Here is a 19,677-nt window from a genome sequence, read left to right as displayed (position 1 = left end):
ACACTCACTGCATATGCAATATTAGGACTGGTATGAGCTAAATAAATCAATTTCCTCACAAGTCGTTGATAACGCTCTTTATCTACAGGGACATGATCAAGAAAGAACCCCAACTTATGATTCTGTTCACTAAAGATATCAATTGGTTTACAATCCAACATTCTAGTCTCTGCAAGCAAATCCAAAATATACTTTCTTTGAGACAAAAATATACCATGTTTAGATCTGGCAACTTCAATCCCAAGAAAGTACTTCAAATCACCTAATGACTTCATCTCAAACTTGAAAGCCAGATACTTCTGAAGATTTTTTATTTCTGCTTGATCATCTTCAGTCACAATCATATCATCAACTTAAATAATTAAAGTTGTCAATTTACCTTTATGCCGCTTTAAAAACAAAGTATAGTCTGCACATACCCAAATTTCTTCATAGATGTTACAAATCTCCCAAACTACGCTCTTGGAGACTGCTTCAATCCATATAAGGACTTCTGCAGCTTACACTCAACACCCTCCTTAGAGGTTACATGAATATAAGGAGGAAGATCCATGTAAATCTCCCCATTGATGTAACAACCTGTTTCTTAAATAATATTTAATTATTAATTTATTAGAAAGAAAGACAATTTTGCCCATAAAATAGTTCATTGGAGAAAGTTGATTTTTTTGACCGGAGAAGAATTTGAAATTTTCGCTTGTAATGTTGCGTAGAGCACGATGAAGTGAGTCCGTTGACATGTTGTGAGCTCGAATCGGGGTTATAACGAAGGAGATACGATCAAAATACATTGAGGGGTAAAATCATAATTTTTGCAAGCTAGATTTTTAAATCTGATTCTTCTCCTCTCTCTCTCTTCCCCCCTGCGATTTTCCTTCTCCTCCATGCGACAGAACAGCCAGCCATTGTTGGCTGGCAAGCTTGCTCATCTGGCTGCCATTTTCAACACCATAAGCAGCAAAATCGTCCTCTTTCTTCCCTTTTTAAAGCCTCCTACAATTTCAGATCAAAACCACCAAGTTTGAGCTCAATTTTGAGCCAAACCCGAGCCCAAAAACTGGGTTGTTTTGAACAGTGGCTGTTCGTGGTCTTTTCCGATCAATTCCGGCTGCCACAACTCAGGTAATTGCACCTAAAACACTCTTATACCTTCTCTTTGTGTTACCCTTTGAAAATCCAACGAGAATCCATTCAAATTTCTTTGATTTTGAAACTAAAAATTCTAGGTTTTCAAGAGACAGAAAGCTTCGTTCGAGGGCTTTAGAGATGGAATTGATCGTCGAGCCAAGGTATAAAGTTACTCCCCTTGATGTGCTTAATCCGTAGGTGTGATTATTGGCCGGCGGTTTGGAGTTTCCCGATCGCCGAAAAATTGCTCAATGCACCCACCGGCGGTGGCGGTGCGTGGTAGTGCATCACCGGGGTGTCAATGTTAGGTTTTTGTCTTAGAATGTTCGCTACGTCATCTTGAGCATGACGGTATGCTCGGATTTCAACTTGGCTATCGTTCGGTCGTCGATCGGATATCTCATATTAGGCGTTATCCGAGTTTGATATATCCCGACTGTTGGATTAACTTCATTTTCAAATATGTTAATCTAGACACCTCTAGGATTGTGTAGAAATTCACGGATCGAGAATCGGAGTCCCGGATACTCCGATTTAATATTTCAAAGATTAAGTTAAACAATAACCATCCGACCGTATGATCATGAGCAATCCGACAGTCCGATTCGGACCAGACTTACAGGACATAGTTATTTAAATGTGAGGAACTTATAGGAACTCTCGGATTGGTAATTGGAGGTCGTGGACCCCACGAGGTCCTGGATTGACCAATATGGAAGTTTATCACTTAGTGAGTCTCGGGCCTTTTAAGACAGCTCTAACCATATGAAATGCTTAAGTGGGCATAAGAATGACTTTAAAGTTAGTGTACGCACTTCTAGGAGCCGGAGTTTAGGATTTTAATTAAATACTTATACCAAGCAGTTTTATTAATTAATTATTCATGGTGGTTTAATCAGGCATCCGGGGCCAGACAGACCCGTAGGAGGGACCTTCAGGAGGTCCAGCTATCTCGGACCAGGAGTGAGTGGACTTTTCTTTTATAAATGATTTTATGCAAATGAATTTCATTATTTGATCTTGAATAAGTTTTATTGATCATGGTTTTCCTAGCATGATTTGTTGAAGTTAAATATCTTTATTTATTTGCTGCCTAGTTGAAAATGCTAAAAAGATATGGAAAGTAAAGATTGAGATATTTATCAGATAAAATGGCAGCAGAGTTCTAGATTTAACAAAAATTCAGTTATTCATCAGACCTTTCAGAAATTTTATATTTTCTTAAGCCACCTTAGGTACCCAGTTATAGAAACAGGTGGCCTTTGGTATATGTTGCCTTCGGATATGACGATGTCCACGGACATCCAAGTTGCCTTCAGTTTTGTCAGCGCGCTTGACATCTGCCTCACGAGCAAGGTCTAAAATATCGATGATATCGGAAATATCGGTAGTCCAAAAATATGAAAATTTCGATGGAAATATCGGGATATTATCGATATCGATAAAAATTGAATAAAAACCACGGAAATTGTAAGAAAAACTTGGAAATTTTCATTGAAACTTTGGAGAATGTTTATTTAGTCAATTATCTATGAGTTTATCACAAAAAATTAGAAGGAAATGCATTGCATGATGGATTTAACTAATTTTAAGTTGATTATACAGCAAGCGGGCAAACACTATGAGTGTAAAAAATATGTAATAATTAATGAAAAAAGATTAAATACACCGTAATCATTTATATATAATGATTTACTATAATATTTTACACTTTATACATTGCATGGTAAGATACATGAGTGACTTAGTACCACATAGAGTTCCTACGAGGTTCAAATTTTTCACTATCTTCATCATCTCTATGTGTAGAATAAGTGTATTGTGAAGAGTAGTCATCAAATGATAAATCCCCAAAATAGTTTTGCATGTAATTGTTAACATACCACCCATATAAATATAAATATTTTAGCATATTATCACAAAAAAATAAGTGATATGGTGTTTAAGGTGTTGGAGGAGTAAAATGGGAGGGGTTCATATCCCCTTTGTGCTTTTTTCTCCCATTTTTCCCTTTTTTTAAAAAAAAACTTTTTTTTTTCCTTCACATCGATATTTTCGATATTTTCGATATTTTAGCGATATTACACCGATATTTTGACAAAATATTGCTGAAATGTGAGCGAAATTATCGACATCAATATTTTCCGATATTATCGTCGATATTGTCGATATTTATACGATATGTACATGGATATGTTCCGAAATATCCGTGATTCGAAAAAACTGAAATATCCTCGATATTTCCTCGATATTATCAATATTTCAGACTATGCTCACGAGTTTCGGGGACCCGGGACCGTGGGAGCCAGGAATGCGAATCAGGCTGACTACGGTCCTCTGAATCCTGCCAGTTTGCGGCTCAGGTTGACTTTGTGTCACCGAGACTTGCCAAGGGAATTGACGGATATCAGGAAATTGACAGAATTAAAGGGGTACACCTAGGTGGTAGTTTTAAATTGATTTCAATGCTTTTAAGAGAGTTTTATTGACCTTGAATATGATTGGCATATACGTATATAAATATGTGAATGCATTGATTTTAGTACGAATATAACGAAGAGGAAAATTTAGTTTTGCATAACTGTTTTTACAGTGGGTTAGTATGTTCCTATGCTATTTTGCTTAAAACTTTGTTTTTGGGTCCACTCACCTTTTAAATGTTCTGCGTCCCAGGCAATAGACGTGCACCAGAGCGCCACCACCGGGCAGATTCCATAATCCGCTCCACTCTTCCTCTTATATAGAATTTTCTTTTGAAATCAAATTGTTCTGTTGTATATTCCTGAATTAGTTGCTCTGATGATTTGCCCTAGGACTTTCTGTGTGGCCTAAGGCCGTTTAGTTTATCAGAACTGTTTGGATCTTAAATTCGAAGCATATTGGCAGTTGGGATATGTATATTTATGCTTTTGACATGTGGAAATTCTGGGAAATGATCAAATTGCAGGGGAAACTTTGCCGAATTTTCGGTAGAAGTTGAAATTGTAATAAACTTGAATTTTAACTAGAAGGGCAATTTAGTCATTGTGCCTGGCAACCGCCAAGTGTCGGACATGAACAAGGTTCGGCTCGGATTTCAAAGTGAAATTTGGGTCGGGTCCTGTCAATTGAGGTCACCATATAGAAACTCATTTTTTGACATTGAATTGCAATAAGGGCCAGTCGCGATTAGCAGCCAGGGACAAGAGTACATGCACAGTATTGAGCTTTGCCACTGGAGCAAAGGTCTCCAAATAATCTACTCCATAAGTCTGAGTACAACCTTTGCTACCAATCTAGCCTTGTAACGGTCAATGGAACCATCAACTTTATGTTTCAAAGTAAACACCCATTTGCATCCAACAGCTTTCTTCCCTCGTGCAAAGGAACTAAATCCCATGTTTTATTCTTGTTCAAGGCATCCATTTCAACATTCATGGCATCCATCCATTTGGAGTTAGATAAAACATCCTATAGCTTGTTTGACAAACATACACTAGATAATTTATAGAAATATGATGCATATGATTTAGATAAGCACTGAGTTGTCACATAATGGCTAATGGGATATTCAGATTTGACATATATATTAGGGGAATATTATACTTTGGGTTTCTCACGAGTACTTCGTGGGGGTAATTGATAAGTTGACACAGACAGATCACCAGAAATTACCTCACTTGACTCATCATCACAATTGGACTGGAGCAATGACAGGGTAGAGGGGGTCTTGTATCAAACTAGTCTTCACAAGAATCACAAGAAACAGTACCAGGCGACCGGTCGCACTGCTCAAGGCAATCGGTCATTTTGTCACAGAGAGCAAAATCATCACTTTCAGACCCACGACCAATCGTGACCATCTTCGCGACCAATTGTTTTGAAACCGTGAGCATCATCTTCCGCTCCAAACTTGGCGACCAGTCGCTATTAGATGGGCGACCGGTCGTTTTCTCTCTGAGAGAAATATCTGCAATATATTCACATACATCATTAAGTCCAAGATCCTCTAATCCAAAACTCTCCAATTCACTCCCGCTCTCCCCCTGAATTGGAGAGGAGGGAGAGACATAATAGGACATTTCTTCATGGAAAGTCATGTCCAAAGTAACATGCACATTCTTGTTAGGTGCATAATGGCACTTATAACCCTTCTGAGTAGAAGAGTAACTAATAAAGACACATCGCAGAGCACAAGGATCAAGTTTACTCTGTTGATGAGAGTAGACATGAACATAGGCAACACGCCCAAAAACTTTAAGGGGCAACTTGGAGATGAAGATAGGGGAAACATGGTCGCCAAACACATCACGTGGAGTCTTGAAATCAAGAACCCAACTAGGAGTACGATTAATCAAATAGGTAGCAGACAGAACAACATGCCCCCAAAAGATGATGGGGAATAGACATATCCAATATGAGTGAGCAGGAAACTTCAAGCAATTGTTAGTTCTTTCTTTCAGACACATTATTTTGCTGAGAGGTAAAAGGGGTTTCGTTTAGTGACAAAATACCTTGAGCACGGAAGAAATACGCCAAAGTATTATTAACATATTCTCCTCCGTTATTAGTCTAGAATACTTTGACCCGAGCCTGAAACTGAGTAGACATCATAGTACAAAACTCTGGAATGATGCAAGCAACATCATATTTATTTTTTAGCAAGAAAATCCAAGTGAGTATGGTACAATCATTAATAAATGTGATGAACCAACGAAATCCGTTCGATGTAACACGAGCTGGACCCAACAAATCAGAATGCACTAAATCAAAAGGCTTTGCAGCCTTTGCTATCCTTTAAAAGAAACACAGTGCGATGACTTTTAGCCAAAATACATGTCTCACACTTAAAATTGGACTCTTCACAAGAGCGAAATAAAGATAGAAACAAAAGCTTAAGGTAGCCAAACGATGGGTGTTCCAAGTGACGACTCTATAACCAAATATAGCCCCCAATAGGTTTACCATGCCCAATCGTCGCATGAGTCTTGAGATCCTAAAAAAAGCAATGTGTAGGATAGAAAGTAGCATAAGCATTAAGTGTATCAAGTAATTGACCAACAGATAACAAGTTACAATGGATGTTGGGAACTAGTAACTCACAAGACAAGGACAGAGTAGGAGTAAGGGAGATTATGCCCTCTCCAGTAATTGGAGAAGGCAAGCCATTCGCATTAGTTATGTATGGGTTGCGAATTTTACTAGACAACTCATCAAAAAATTTCGCATCATGAGTCATATGATCAGAAGCACGTGTCAATTATCCAAGTATTTGAGCAAGTACCTAGAATAGAGTCAGAAAAACACAAATTTGCAGAAGCAGCAGCAATATCACCAACAATGGAGTTATCACCCACGATTGTAGCAGAAACTCAATAGATCATGAGAGAGAACACAGCGGAGCATGGCAAAGGCACAAATAAGACATATGCACGAAGATAGACACAAACACTACAACACAATACACAAACCCAAGAGGGCACACACGACATAGGTAGAAAAAATAATATGGGGCTAGAACACGAGTATGCACAACACACAGGTCACCAGAAAAGTTGGCTTTGATGCCAACTCAAACAATATGGGTAGAATATTTTCTGATTATATTTTATTCTCCAAAAGGAGGTATTTATAATATAAAGATGTAACCCTAGTAGGGTTAAACAAGAAAAAAAGATAAAATCCTAATTACAAAAAAAAAAAAAATATATATATATATATATATATGTACAAAAGGAAAGAAATAGAGTCCTAACAGACTAGGAAATAAATCTCCTAATTAAGATAGGATCTCGCTAACAATTTTAATTTTACATTTGCAAAGTCTACAACTTACAGAATTTTCTGAAAAAAGTATTTCCTTTTTGTAAAATGTTGCCTAAAACCAAGTATGGTGCAAAACAGATTGTTAAAGATCTCGGCCTTCATTATGAGAAGATTGACACATGTAAGAATGATTGTGTAATCTATTATAAGGAGCATTGTTGGGTTCATTTTTACACATGATTTATCATGTTATTCACCCAATATTTTGAGTTAGTTCTTGACATTTTATAGCATTTTACTTTTTTTTTTTGTGTTTTTATAGAATTTTATTTTGGTTAGAATGAAAGTGAGCTAAAAATGCATTATTGGTTATAATTTTTGTTTTTGCTCATTTTCGTAGGTTAACTTCTTGACTATGGATAAACATCTTTCGGTGCTCGAATGCAGTGAAGCTCTTCATGAAACTTGTTCCAATGGATGTTAACTACAACATATCCGTATTTGAGCTCCATTGAACAAGTATAGACTATCCAACCGATCCAGCATTTGACCCTAGCTCTAGAGGTTTGTCTTGGGCCAGTTTTTACCTCCATGATGTCATCTTGATTCTTCTTGTTATCATACCATTTGGTAACAAGAACTTACCTTGATGGAGTGCAATTTTCGGAGACAAAGAGCATCTTTGTGAAGACAAAAACCAAAAATCCCATCATGACATAGAGAAAAAGAATCATTATGTTATTGATGGGTGAGTTGGAAATGAAGAAATGAAGGGGATGAGAGAGGAGCAAAAGAAAAAGGGGCATCAGCCCAATTGAAGGGGGGATTCGAAAAATTTGGATCTAGAGAGCTGGAGAGGAAGTAAAAGGTGCAGCCAAGCAAGAAGGAGAGGAAGATTTCCGCCATTGAAGACCTTGAGCTTCCATCACTTTCACAAAATCTATAAACTCTTTCTAGTTATATTTTGAATTTGTGTTTGAAATAAGTATGAGGAACTAAACTCCATAGCTAGAGCTTAGGTTGAAGCCCTAAACATGATTACTCTATTGTTTTGATACTTGAGTTTATGAATTTCTAGATATTAATTGTTGATGAATTCCCATTCATTAATTGAATCTATCCTTGATGTATGTTTTTCTTTGATTGATCACCTTTGAAAGAATGTTTCTCGAGGTTGTTGGGATTATATGTACCCTTATGTTTTCCTAAGCAATAAATGGATGAAGTAAGAAACATCCATGTGAATTGGTTTCTTGAATGCCTAATGTTAACACCATACTATTAGGGTTTTCTTGTGATGTTCATATTCTCTTTGAACTGAATGGGTTTTCCATATAATTAATTCAAAGTACTAAGCACACCTAGATTGATTTTAAGGAAAGCATGCGTACTAGCCCCGTACTCTACTTATTTTAGAGAGAATCAATGCATCTTGAGCCACTAGACCTAGTCTTGATTGCGAATATTTTCATCAACACATTTAGAGTTCGCTACTTGAGTGTCCAGGATTATTTAGAGTGGATTCCGAAAACCCTAGTGTTTGTTACATATTAATTTCACACTTTGATATTTATTTTTGTCAATGTTGTTGAAATTAGAGTTTGATTACATTTAAGCATTAGAATTAGGTCACTTGAATCAAACACCCCAAACCTCTCCCACCACCCCTCCCCCAAAATTTTGTGTATGTGTGTGCGCGTGCGTGTTTGAAATCTTGAGTGTTATTGGCTTGTGAGAGGACTTGTTCAATTTCTAACAAAATTGAAAGTTGGATTGGGTTAAGAAGAGCAGGCGAGCACGGGCTGGGCCCTGATGACTTGCTTCTTATAGCCCAATCTCAGATTGCGTAGGCGTGCCACCATTGGAGATGAGACCAACCCAATAGACCTGGTATATATGATGTAGAGTGCTTGTTTAATGGACTTGCGCTTGTTCTGGATCTTTAATCAAGCCATTGTATTCCAAGGGGGGTACTAGCTCGGACAAGTTCTTTTCTATGCCTCAATTAAGAGGACTTCAATATTCTTTCAATCGTGCGTTGATGGTTTGGCAAATGTAGATGGTACTTAGCCAAACAGGAAAAAACCAATGTTGAGGTCAATGCTCCTTTAATTGAGTTCAGAAACCTAATTCGAGCTCGAGATAACCCTTGACTGGGTTAAGACTCAGCTAATTCGGGTCCAATGGTACAATATAGGCTAGGATAAATCGTTGTTTTTTGGCTAATAAAGCCCTATTCAGACCTTATTTTGGGTATATCTAGTAATGAGCTGTTATATCAAAAAGTTCATATATAAAAATGCGGGAATATAAACTATTAGCAAGTACGATGCAAAAAAGGTAAATGACAAGAGTGTAAAGTACGATTAACGAAAACTGCAAAGAGAATAAAATTTCCAGAAGCTGGAAATTTCTCTATCCAGCTCCAGTATGATAACAAATTAAAATGAAAGTCAAAGATTTCTCCATTTAGCTGTTTTTTCAAGAACAAGTTACAATATTGAAGAGATTGGATATTTCTCTTATCCAATCTGTACAGGTTTCAGCTGTTTCGAATAAAACTATATTGAGTATTTAAACAAGAATCATACCACAAAGATAGTGGAACAATAAAAGATAAATGCAGGAGTTGTCAACTGGTTATCTGGGCAGCAAGTTGGCTATTTGAAAAATCTTGAAGTTTGTTCAAGTGTTTACAAGACGTTGCGTATGATTTTGGAGAGAGATTCCTCTTGTGCTGCTATTGAGCCTCTATATTTATAGGCAAAAGTCCCTAATGATGACGGTGAAAGCTGGAGGAGGATACTTGGGTGTTGTCCAAAGTCAGCTGCTGATTTGTCCTCACGCATCAATCCGAAAGTAGGAGAAAGGATATCTCTGATGAAATTACTAGTTTTAAGGGATATCCCTTTGATTTGTCATTCTTTCGCAGCTGGAAAACTAGTTGGAATACGATTCCTCTTGGTTTTGGCGTCCATTATCCAACCTGCTTTCCTTGCTGAAAGAGATAGCAGTCAAGTCATTCTTAATGACGAGAACCCATTTTCAAACTGTCACGTGGGTCAACTGGTAACGATTACCTATTTTCTAACTTTAGTGTGGGTTAAAACTAGGATCATTTCGCAACCTGGGCTTTTAAGTGGGTTTCGCTCATTACTAGCCCAAATTAAAAACAGCCCTTTTCATTGGTTTTATGAAACAAAGAAATTTGGCTTGGGTCTAATGTAATTTTATTTGGAAAGCAAACCATCTTTGGCCCATTTTCCAAATATGGTACAAACACTATTGAAGTCATATTTTTCCATACAAACAGCTATGAACCATATTTTGATCACTTGAAGGCATAAATTTTAAGAAAAATTAGGTTTTAGACATAATTAACTTTATTAATTAGTTTGTAAGATATTGGATATTTTGGTTTTAGTTTTAATACTTAGGAAAAAAACTACTATTTTGGATTAGCCCAAAGAAAGGTCCAGATTCGTTGGGCTATGTAAAAAATAACAACTGATAAGACAATTATACCCTTCTGATAAGACAATTCTACCCTTCTGGTACAATTCTACAATGGCACATGTAGTAATTTTAGGGTTGTTGGATGTCCTTTTGGTAAAATTAGGTGGCTTTGGTTTTATATTAATTAAGCAAAATTAATTATCTTTCTTCCAAATTAATTAAGTTTTTTATGGGTTAAAACTAAAGAGCCCTAAATTTTATAGGTTTGGTTAATCATAAGTTAACACCACGGTACTTCGTTGAAACTTTATGTACCATTCCGATGCTGTCTGATTCCTCTTAGCAGTAAAAAATATTTGTGATTTTTTAATTGTACTTTTTTGTTACATTGGAGGAAATCAAGCACTTCTCTATCATCTAATTCATTATTCCCCATTCCCTTGCCACTTAAACTAACCCCAAGAATTTATCGCTAATTTTCCAAACAAACTAACCCCAAGAATTTGAGGGTTGGGATTCTTGGTTCGAAAGGGCATGCGACTTGCACAACCTGAACCAAGAAAAGCGTTACTTTTGATCGGCTAACTCACGTGGGCAGAGGCTAGAGATTTAATAGAAGGAAAAAAAAAAAAAAAAAAGTATGTACAGAATTTGAGATACAAAGAAAAATTGCCATTCATGATTGCAAGTCAAGGTTACATTTCCACAAAGCAGATTTCTAACACAAAGTAAGAAGCTGTAGTCAAAATTACAAAAGTGAGAATACTTGCACGACGTCACCAAACCCAAGCTTGTACAAAGATAATATCTCATTCTGCTCTTACTTATACTATACTAAAGAAAAAAATCTGACCCAAGGAAATGTTAGTTATGTTCCTAGTACATTAAAAATAATGTTAGTAATTGATTTTTTCACCCAATAAATAAATAAATAAATAAAACCACTAAAGTTACTGTAGTAATTAAATCTTTACCGTGTCCATTTTTTCTCTCATTCCCAACTTAGTCACAGAAGATTCTACTAATTTTGCGTCAATTTACTAGCCACAAGATTCTGCTACTTATTTTTGCTTTTGCCTATGATAGCTAGAGTGAAGGGGAAAAGAAACAAAAAAAGAATTTTTATGAGAAGATTTTATTTACGCAAGAATGATGAATCAAGAGTGCCATTTGTTATTCCAATTATACAACGCATTCTGTTTTCCATATATAATCAGAAAAACATCGGCAACTACTGAAACACTCTACAGAAAAAAGGAGGACCTCCGAAGCTTCCCAATCATCTTCATCCTAAGGAACAACCACTGCATTCCCCCCCTTCCACCATTCAAGTCATTCTATTCAAGTTTTATTCTTTTCTTTCCTTCTTTCCTATTAAAAGTTATTTTTACAGTATGGAGTATGCTCGAATCACCTCAACAATCGGTGCTCGACAAAGTGGGCACTTCCCTCCGCCACGAACCAACTCGTTTGCACATTTTGAACAAGTGCACATGTGCCCGCATCTGCACCCAGAAACAAAAAGAAGGGAAAAGGGGAGACACAAAGAAGAATGTATTATAAAACCATAGTCATCCTGCACACAATCAAGTTCCAAAATAGTTATTCAAAACGAATGTGTAACGGTTATAAGCAGAATACCTGTACAAGAGAGAATCGATGTGACTATCACAACAAACACAACAAGTCCCTTTTCTCACATGACCCCATTTAGACCCATCCTCTGATGTCTCAGCGCCTAACCCTGCAATGCATTTGCATATTTCAAATCAATTACGAAAGATCAATAGATGACAGTTACAATACTAGTATGAAAACCTATCCACAATTTTGCTTCAATGATCACATCTACAGTTCCATTGCACACAGAGAGACATTTCTCAGACAAACCTTTTTCACCAGATGAACGGTTCAGAGCTGCAGAAACTTCCTGTCTGACAGAACGTTGCAACTCCAATTGCATATCCATGCAGGCCTCCAACATCCTCTGCATGTGGCTCATGCCTTGCTGAAGTCTTGCCATGTCTGCTCTCAGATCATTAATCATCTCCCATTCCTGCTACAAATCAGAATTCACATTCAAAGAAAGCAACAGAGCAAGGAAACTAAAACCTAGGCACAGAAAAGAATGTAGAATAGAAGATCCAGTCCAACTCCCATTTACATCAATCATCAACTAATCAGGCGAAATGCATTCTAAATGAGTCTTAAAAAGTACTTTTGGTATGGTATGATGTCTTAGCAAACAAGACATCATAAGAATCTTAAAGCATGTGAAAGATGATAGGCCCCATTAAATATCAAATTGGACAATAATTTTCCACAAAAATGCAAAATATTAGGTACTAGGCTATTTATAAAGAATAGCACATGGTATTAAGGGGAAAAAAGTAATGAAACAACCCCATGTCATTATTCCTCAAGGTAATGTCAAACTAAGGTCCCAATTCCTTATGGTCAACAGAAAGACTCCATATATAAAATAGAATTCTATTTCTAGTCCTACATTCTTTTTTTCTATGCATATTTTAATTATGGAATAAAAATCTATAAAATCTGTAATATATATTAATATTATATTATGTACATAATAGATATTTAATATATTAAATACATAATATATATTTACTAATGTACTAAATATTGAATAAAAATAGATATTTATAAGTAAATATTACCTTTTATTAAATGTATCATACATATGGTTATATTATATACTTATTAACCAGGTGATGGTTTAAGAACTCAGAAGCCATAATGATAGCATAATAAATCCACACCTCAAATTTTGAGAGGGAAAAAAAATTAGAAAATCAGAATGCCTGAGCGAACTGCATTTAGAGAAGAAGAAAAAAAGAGCCAGTATGCTAACATATGTGATATGAAGTCCCAAAAAAATTTGTATAAGGGAGATGGCTCACGATTTCTGAACGATGCATGCTATGACGAGACCAGCCAGTGTGATGTAAGTCCTGATGCCATAATGGCTGTGGTGGGGGCACTGGTGGAGATGGTAGAACAAGTGAAGGTCTGTTGATGGCATCATGTTGATCTTCATTCTGATCATCCCTCTGTTGCTCCTGATCCTGCTCTGGTGAAGCGGGAGTTGGTGTTGGCAAATTCCTATGCAAATCCCAATCAATGGGAGAACGACTTTGCCTTTCGACATATGACTGTATTAGATGGTCCAGACTTTCACGGAACCCGCTACGAAGAAGATTGGAAACACTTCTCCTGCAAAATGAAAAATCGTAACCATCATAAAAGTAATCAAATCATAATCATCATAAAAATAATCAAATCATAACCATCATAAAATTAATCAAATCATAAGTCTACGTTGCTTGCAATGCATATAATTCATCTACTATTGATCAAATACCTGCTCAAAAGTTCCCTGAGTTCCATACTGTACACGTTATCATCATCTGGTGGATGAAATCTATTGAATCTTCTAATTGGAACAGAACGACGATTTCTCACAGGAGCAGAAGGCCCTTCGGCCCAATTTCCAACAGCTTCCCGAGAACCATTCTCATGCCAAATCCCCTGGGCTTCTTGCTGATGATCTGTTTCTCCATCAACGTTTCTGGGAGTCTCCTGAGGCCAATTATTGACTGAATTTTCTTGCCAATTTTCAACAGTATCTTCAGCATTACCATCTCTCCATTCATTGAATTGACTGAAAGTTGTCTGCTGCCAGTTTTGTGTCTCATCTTCAGCAATTGGCTCCTGCCAATTCCCTCCTTCATTAGCAGTTTCTTGCCAATCGAGACGTTCAACAGCTGTGTTGCTTTCCAAGTTCCCCATTGGATCAGGCAACAGATTGACGTCAGTCCCATGACTCCCAGTCTGCAATTCCTCATGATTTTCCTGTTGGACATCTTGTGAAGCATTTGTTTGAGTATGATCGCTTCTGGAATCATTAATGTTACTGTTAGTCGCAGAATCAGTATGGCTGCCAACTTGACCACGAACAATGTTTTCTAATCTGGAGCGGAACCCTTCCCTAACAAGGAAACAAACTTGTCACTATGCTAACAAACTGACATTCATAGCAATTCTGACCATTACAATTCTGACACTTCAATGGAATCAAACAATACGCAATAGATAAAACTGGAGCAATAAATCCAACTGACAAAGTAAACCAAACCAATATAAAGAAAAAATAAAACATAAATCAAACGAGTGCCCTCTTTATTCTGGATTTTTACAATTATCCCAGGAAGAAATATCATAAATCTTTTCCCATAAGTATCATAACATAGCCACCAAACGAGTGTCCCATTTATGTAGTACTGACGAACATTTATTCATCTATGTCAGTTCTATTTGACATCTTGAGCAAAGCAGGTGCTTAAAGCAATGATTGCTCTGGCCACGCCATCTAGAAATTTTTCTATGTACCCCAGCCCAAGAACACTAATAATGTTTTAGACTTGGAAAGAAATTGAAATCTCCTAAAGATACAAATAAATACCAACCAGCTCTTGGTCCAGTGGTACAAACCTCCCAATGTTGGAAGAGGTCTTAAGTTTGAATCTCCCCTCTACTATTGATTAAAAAAAATAAAAAAAGAATTTTGGGCAATGCTTCATATATTAATTTGAAAAAGAAAAAGTAAAAATCCCAATCAGGCTTTAGAATATCAACAAATTTATAACGATGTAAATAAATTCAACAACAGAAGCAGACAGAAATGACAAAAAGATGACAAAACTTAAAACTGCTTCTTCAAGATAACAGAGATAAATAAATAAAAATTTAAACTGTGTTTATGGCATTTTAAAACGTATGATATATACACTTCATTTTTTCCTTGTAGATGCATTGCAGAAAAGACAGACCCACAAACAGATAAAAGTAAAATACGATTTAAAGCTATAGTAAAGGCAACGATGAACCAATTAAGTCATCTTAAGAAGTATGGCATGACTAAAACATCTCATACCTTAATCCAGAAACAGTGTGTCGCTGTCTCAACTGAACTAATTCACCAGCAGCCATGGAAGGCGGTCTTTCTTCTTCAACGGGTCTTTCATTTCGTAAGAATCTACCTCTGAGCAATGACTGGAAATGTTCAATTGTATTAGTAGCCAACTCATGCCCATTTATGCAGGAAGTTTAACATCCACATTATCATATAAGGGAACTTTTTGGAGAGCAGAACAAGGAAAGAACTACGCAATTCCACTATATTAGGATGACGTCAATACAACTTCTAGCAAGCACATGCAATGACATTATAGGCCATTGTCATAAGAACAGGCATATACAGGAAAAAACTTATAAATATTCATCAGGGTTTAGGGTTTAGGGTTTAGGTTTGAATACTAAAAGGGGAAAAAAGATAAATGGGTATTAAGACACATAGGGGACAACTAATAACTATTTCCTATATTAACATAACTTAAGCATTCACCATATAGCAATATAATTATTAATTAACGTTTGAGTTAATTTTTTTTTTTTACAGGGAGTAGAGATGTTAATTTGGGAGTAAACCAAGTGAATACAATGATATCCATGCAACCAGATGTAGAAACCTAGAATCATTCCATATCACCCACTGAGACAGAATAAAGGTATATCAGAAAGGGAGGAAAAACTAATGCTTTCTTAACCATCAGCTCTGGCTTCTGGTTTGTAGGACTTATCCACTAATATGAGGAGATACACTAATACGCGACCATAAACATATTATGAAGACTTAATCTGCTACTTGCCTGACAACGATTGTACTCAGCTATTTTGATCTTCTAAAGAATCCAGTCAAATTACAGAGCTCAAGTTTGAAGCTCTAGTAATTTACAAATTCTGTAGGATGGCAATTTGTAGACTCTCATTCATTGATAGGCACCACACCGTGGGAGCAAATTGATTTATGTTAAAAATACAAACAAATAAACAATCTTCATGAGGCAACTGACCTGAATGCGGTTACGATGAGCAAAATCAGAGACAGCCCGATGCTCCACCAAAGACTGGAGCTCCCTTTGTCTTTCCGTCTCAATCCTCACGAGCAAATCAATTATAGCTTGTCTTCCTCGCAACCTCAACATGTCCCTGCGAATGTGCTCCGGTTGGCCTTCTTCATGGTCAGCAACAGGAACATCACGAGCTCGATCAACTTGAGCACCAACGCTCGTAACTTGATCTTCCCTTCGGCCCCCACGTGCTCCTCTTTGCTGACTTGCCATTTGCACCCACTCACGAACAATTCTCACCCTTTCACGCTCTGTCTCACCAAGCCACTCTGCTCTGGGACTATTATTTCTTGGAGCAACATTGGATGAATGATCACTAATGCCAGTTTCCATCCATCCTCGCACAATCTGCCTCACTCTCTCCCTCTCAACTTCGCCAAGATCAGGAGATTGCTCCCTACTAGACGCGTCATTAGCGCCACGTTCATGTTGTGAAGCCATCTGATCATGTGACCAAGTCCCATACTCATTCTCACTCTCACTCGCATCCACCAAACTACCCTGATTCTCACTCCCTCGACTATCAGACATATTAGTGGTCGACTCATTAGTATTAGACTCAACTCTTCTCCGATGCCTCAACCTTTCCCTCACCCTTTCACGCGCTCTGTTCAACACATGCTCATCCTCTAACTCCCTCCACATTTGCAAAATCGCAGAAGCCTGAGTGCTTGGCCTCTCCACAGCCCCCTGCCGCCTTGAAGTAGGGGACTGCGACTCCCTCAAGAATGAGGAGTCAAGCATCGACACCGTATGCAGCCCTGCGAGCGCCATCAGCTCAGACTCACGATTCCTCCTCTCAATGGTAGTTATCATTTCTTGTGCCTGCCGCGCAGCCCAACGGCTCAAAATCCGGGAGTGGTGGCGTCGGGCAGCCGATGACTCTGCTAAATCATCACCCTCCAAATCCAACCTCCGTCTCCTCCGCACGAGCTGCTCACCCTCATCATCATCATCATCAGGATTACGAGGAGAACTACATGACGCAAATGACATACATTCATCCAAGTGCCCACGCATGAATTCCTCAAATCCACGCTCAAAATCAGCGCAGGCATCGGCGGATTCTGGCTTCTGTTGTAGCGGCTCAAAATCCGTCATTACTAACCTATCAAATCCCACACTAGGACACCCAATCACCAACCCTTAACCTCTATTCAATTCCCAAAACTCACCTAAACCTTAACACTCCATTTCCAAGCCCAAAAGTCAAAAACAATAATAAAATAATCAGAAAAACAGTTGCATCTAAACCAACATTCACAATCTACAGCCATACAGAACCAAATCCCAAATTGATTCTCAAAATCACAAAATTACGAAATCGAGGAAACAGTGAACACTAACCTAATCAAAACCGAAATTCATTCATAGGTCGTAAACACATCCCCACAGCTAAGAACAAAATCACAAATGAAATTGAGAATTGGATGATTCCAAGAAGAAGAAAAATAGAAATTCGGATGCCAAATAGATCGGCTTAAGAACATTCGTGAAAATGCCGGAATTTCGATTGGTGCGAAGAAGGCGGCGTACCTCTGAAGCTTCAATTTTTTTTCTAATCTCAGTGGGGGTGTGTGTGAGAAAGAGAGAGGAACACACAGAGAGAGAGAGAGTTTGCAACGAAACCCTAAGCTTCAGGCAAATGTGAGTGAAAGAGAGAATTGTTGAAGACAGAGAAAAAAAGGAGAGAGAGATCAGAGAGACGAGAATGATTTCAGAATTTATAAATTAACATTCAGAGACACAAGAGAGAGAAAGAGAGAGAGGAAGAGAACGATCCAAAAGGGCAGAGAGAGAGAAGAGCGGCGGTCTATTAGGTGTTGCCACGTAGTTATTTGTTTTTCGTTTAAAATTTATTTTCTTTTTGCTGTGGGCCATCGGTATTTTCCACGTCACGTCAGAAATTGCAAAAATTATGTGGTGATATTTACTTGTCATAGTTTTCTCAATAATTAATATGATGGTATCTCAAACCTCCATAACCCCTGTTTGGTTTAGGAATGGGAAATCAATTGTTTTCTCATGTAAGTTTATGCATAGAAAATGATTGCTTGTACATGGAAAAGTATAGGGGAAAGTAAAGCCCTCCTTCTCCTTGGGTTTTATTTTCCCTTCTTATGAAAAAGTTTGGGAAAATGAGTCAACATTAAATGCATAATTTTCATGAAGATTTTTCCCCATTACCAATTTAGAATTACAATGTATCATTAAATGCATTCTTTTTTTAATTTGATTAAATATGGGTATAATTAAAAAATTTATACAAATTTTGTTTTTCATTCATACTCAAAACAAACATGTGAAAGGAAATAAAGTGATATCTCCAGGTTACTTTCCCAGCTTAAGGAATCTTCCATTTCTCATCCCTTGGGAAATGACATGGGAAGTGATTTCCCCTCAAATCTGTTCCTTGAACCAAACGGGGCCTAAAAGGAAGAAAATTCGGCTATGAGAATGTTTTTGAAAACACCATAATTGTTTTACCAAGTAAGTCATATTATTCAGCTTTAGTTCAACTATCATTAGGAGAGGATGAGCAATGAACCAAAAAGGAAAGGGTTCTCGTATGAGAAAAACTTCCAAACCTTCTGTTTTGTTCCTACCATGTGAGAACATTATAGAAAATTTTATGTGGAGCTATTTCTGTTACGTGACATTACAAAATGACACAATAGTCCAAGTAAAATATGACATGTGCTTGAATTTGACGACTATTTTTTATATCATCAACACGTGTCATTTATTAATTAGATCAATTTACCACTATGTTCTAGCATGTAATTGAAGGAAACTGTTTTGTAAACTTTGGTAATATATTTGAACAACATATGCTAGGTACAATAATCATGACAACAAAAGCTTTATATATTTAAGCATGAGCTCGAAAAATAAAATTACACCCAAGGTCAATACATTAATTAGGTTAATTAAAGTTTAGTACCCTATAGTTATACTCTTAAGACATATTAGTCCCTACCTTCTCAATTTTTCCAATAACATATCCTGATCTTTTAAATTTGTTACAATGTGGTTCCACCGTTAAGGTTTCCGTCAAATCTCTCCGTTAGTTGCCTATGTGGCATACATTATATATTTTTAAATATTTTAAATCTGAATGAAATATTTAAAACAAAAATAAAATTAAAAAATAAATCTCTCTCTCTCTCCCCCTATCCCTCAACCACCCAGTGCCCCCCATCCCCCTTCTCTCTGATTTTCTTTTCCCCCATGACCACCACCCTTCAACCCCCTAAACAAACCTAGCAATCACCCAGACACCCTCCCCTTCCCTCCCAACTTCTTCTCCCACCTGCACTGACCCCAAACTCTAGTTTCTACCTACCAACCACAGCTC

The 19,677-nt window shown here is 37.2% G+C and overlaps 2 protein-coding genes across 3 annotated transcripts; one reads left to right on the top strand and one right to left on the bottom strand.

The window, feature by feature from the left end:
- Nucleotides 1-529: 529 nt before the first annotated feature.
- LOC117618117 lies at nt 530-4,103 on the top strand. Its single transcript, XM_034347736.1, has 5 exons — nt 530-553; nt 824-1,122; nt 1,227-1,289; nt 2,028-2,091; nt 3,802-4,103. The coding sequence occupies exons 1-5, from the start codon at nt 530-532 to the stop codon at nt 3,844-3,846; spliced, it is 495 nt and encodes a 164-aa protein (XP_034203627.1). The 3' UTR covers nt 3,847-4,103.
- A 7,336-nt stretch (nt 4,104-11,439) lies between these two features.
- Nucleotides 11,440-18,137, bottom strand: LOC117618522. 2 transcript variants are annotated; one of them, XM_034348099.1, is made up of 7 exons: nt 16,263-18,137; nt 15,284-15,402; nt 13,712-14,338; nt 13,251-13,563; nt 12,220-12,385; nt 11,971-12,073; nt 11,440-11,834 (listed from the first exon to the last, which is right to left on the bottom strand). In XM_034348099.1, the coding sequence occupies exons 1-7, from the start codon at nt 17,418-17,420 to the stop codon at nt 11,717-11,719; spliced, it is 2,604 nt and encodes an 867-aa protein (XP_034203990.1). In that variant the 5' UTR covers nt 17,421-18,137; the 3' UTR covers nt 11,440-11,716. The 2 variants fall into 2 exon arrangements, with proteins under 2 accessions (XP_034203990.1, XP_034203987.1); XM_034348096.1 differs by having other exon boundaries at nt 12,220-12,388; nt 16,263-18,068.
- Between the last annotated feature and the right edge of the window lie 1,540 nt (nt 18,138-19,677).

The sequence above is a fragment of the Prunus dulcis genome, chromosome 2 (assembly GCF_902201215.1).
Source record: "Prunus dulcis chromosome 2, ALMONDv2, whole genome shotgun sequence".
NCBI classification, from domain to species: Eukaryota; Viridiplantae; Streptophyta; class Magnoliopsida; order Rosales; family Rosaceae; genus Prunus; species Prunus dulcis.
Note: the sequence above shows the minus strand (reverse complement) of the source record. Positions and strands in the feature narration are given on the sequence as shown.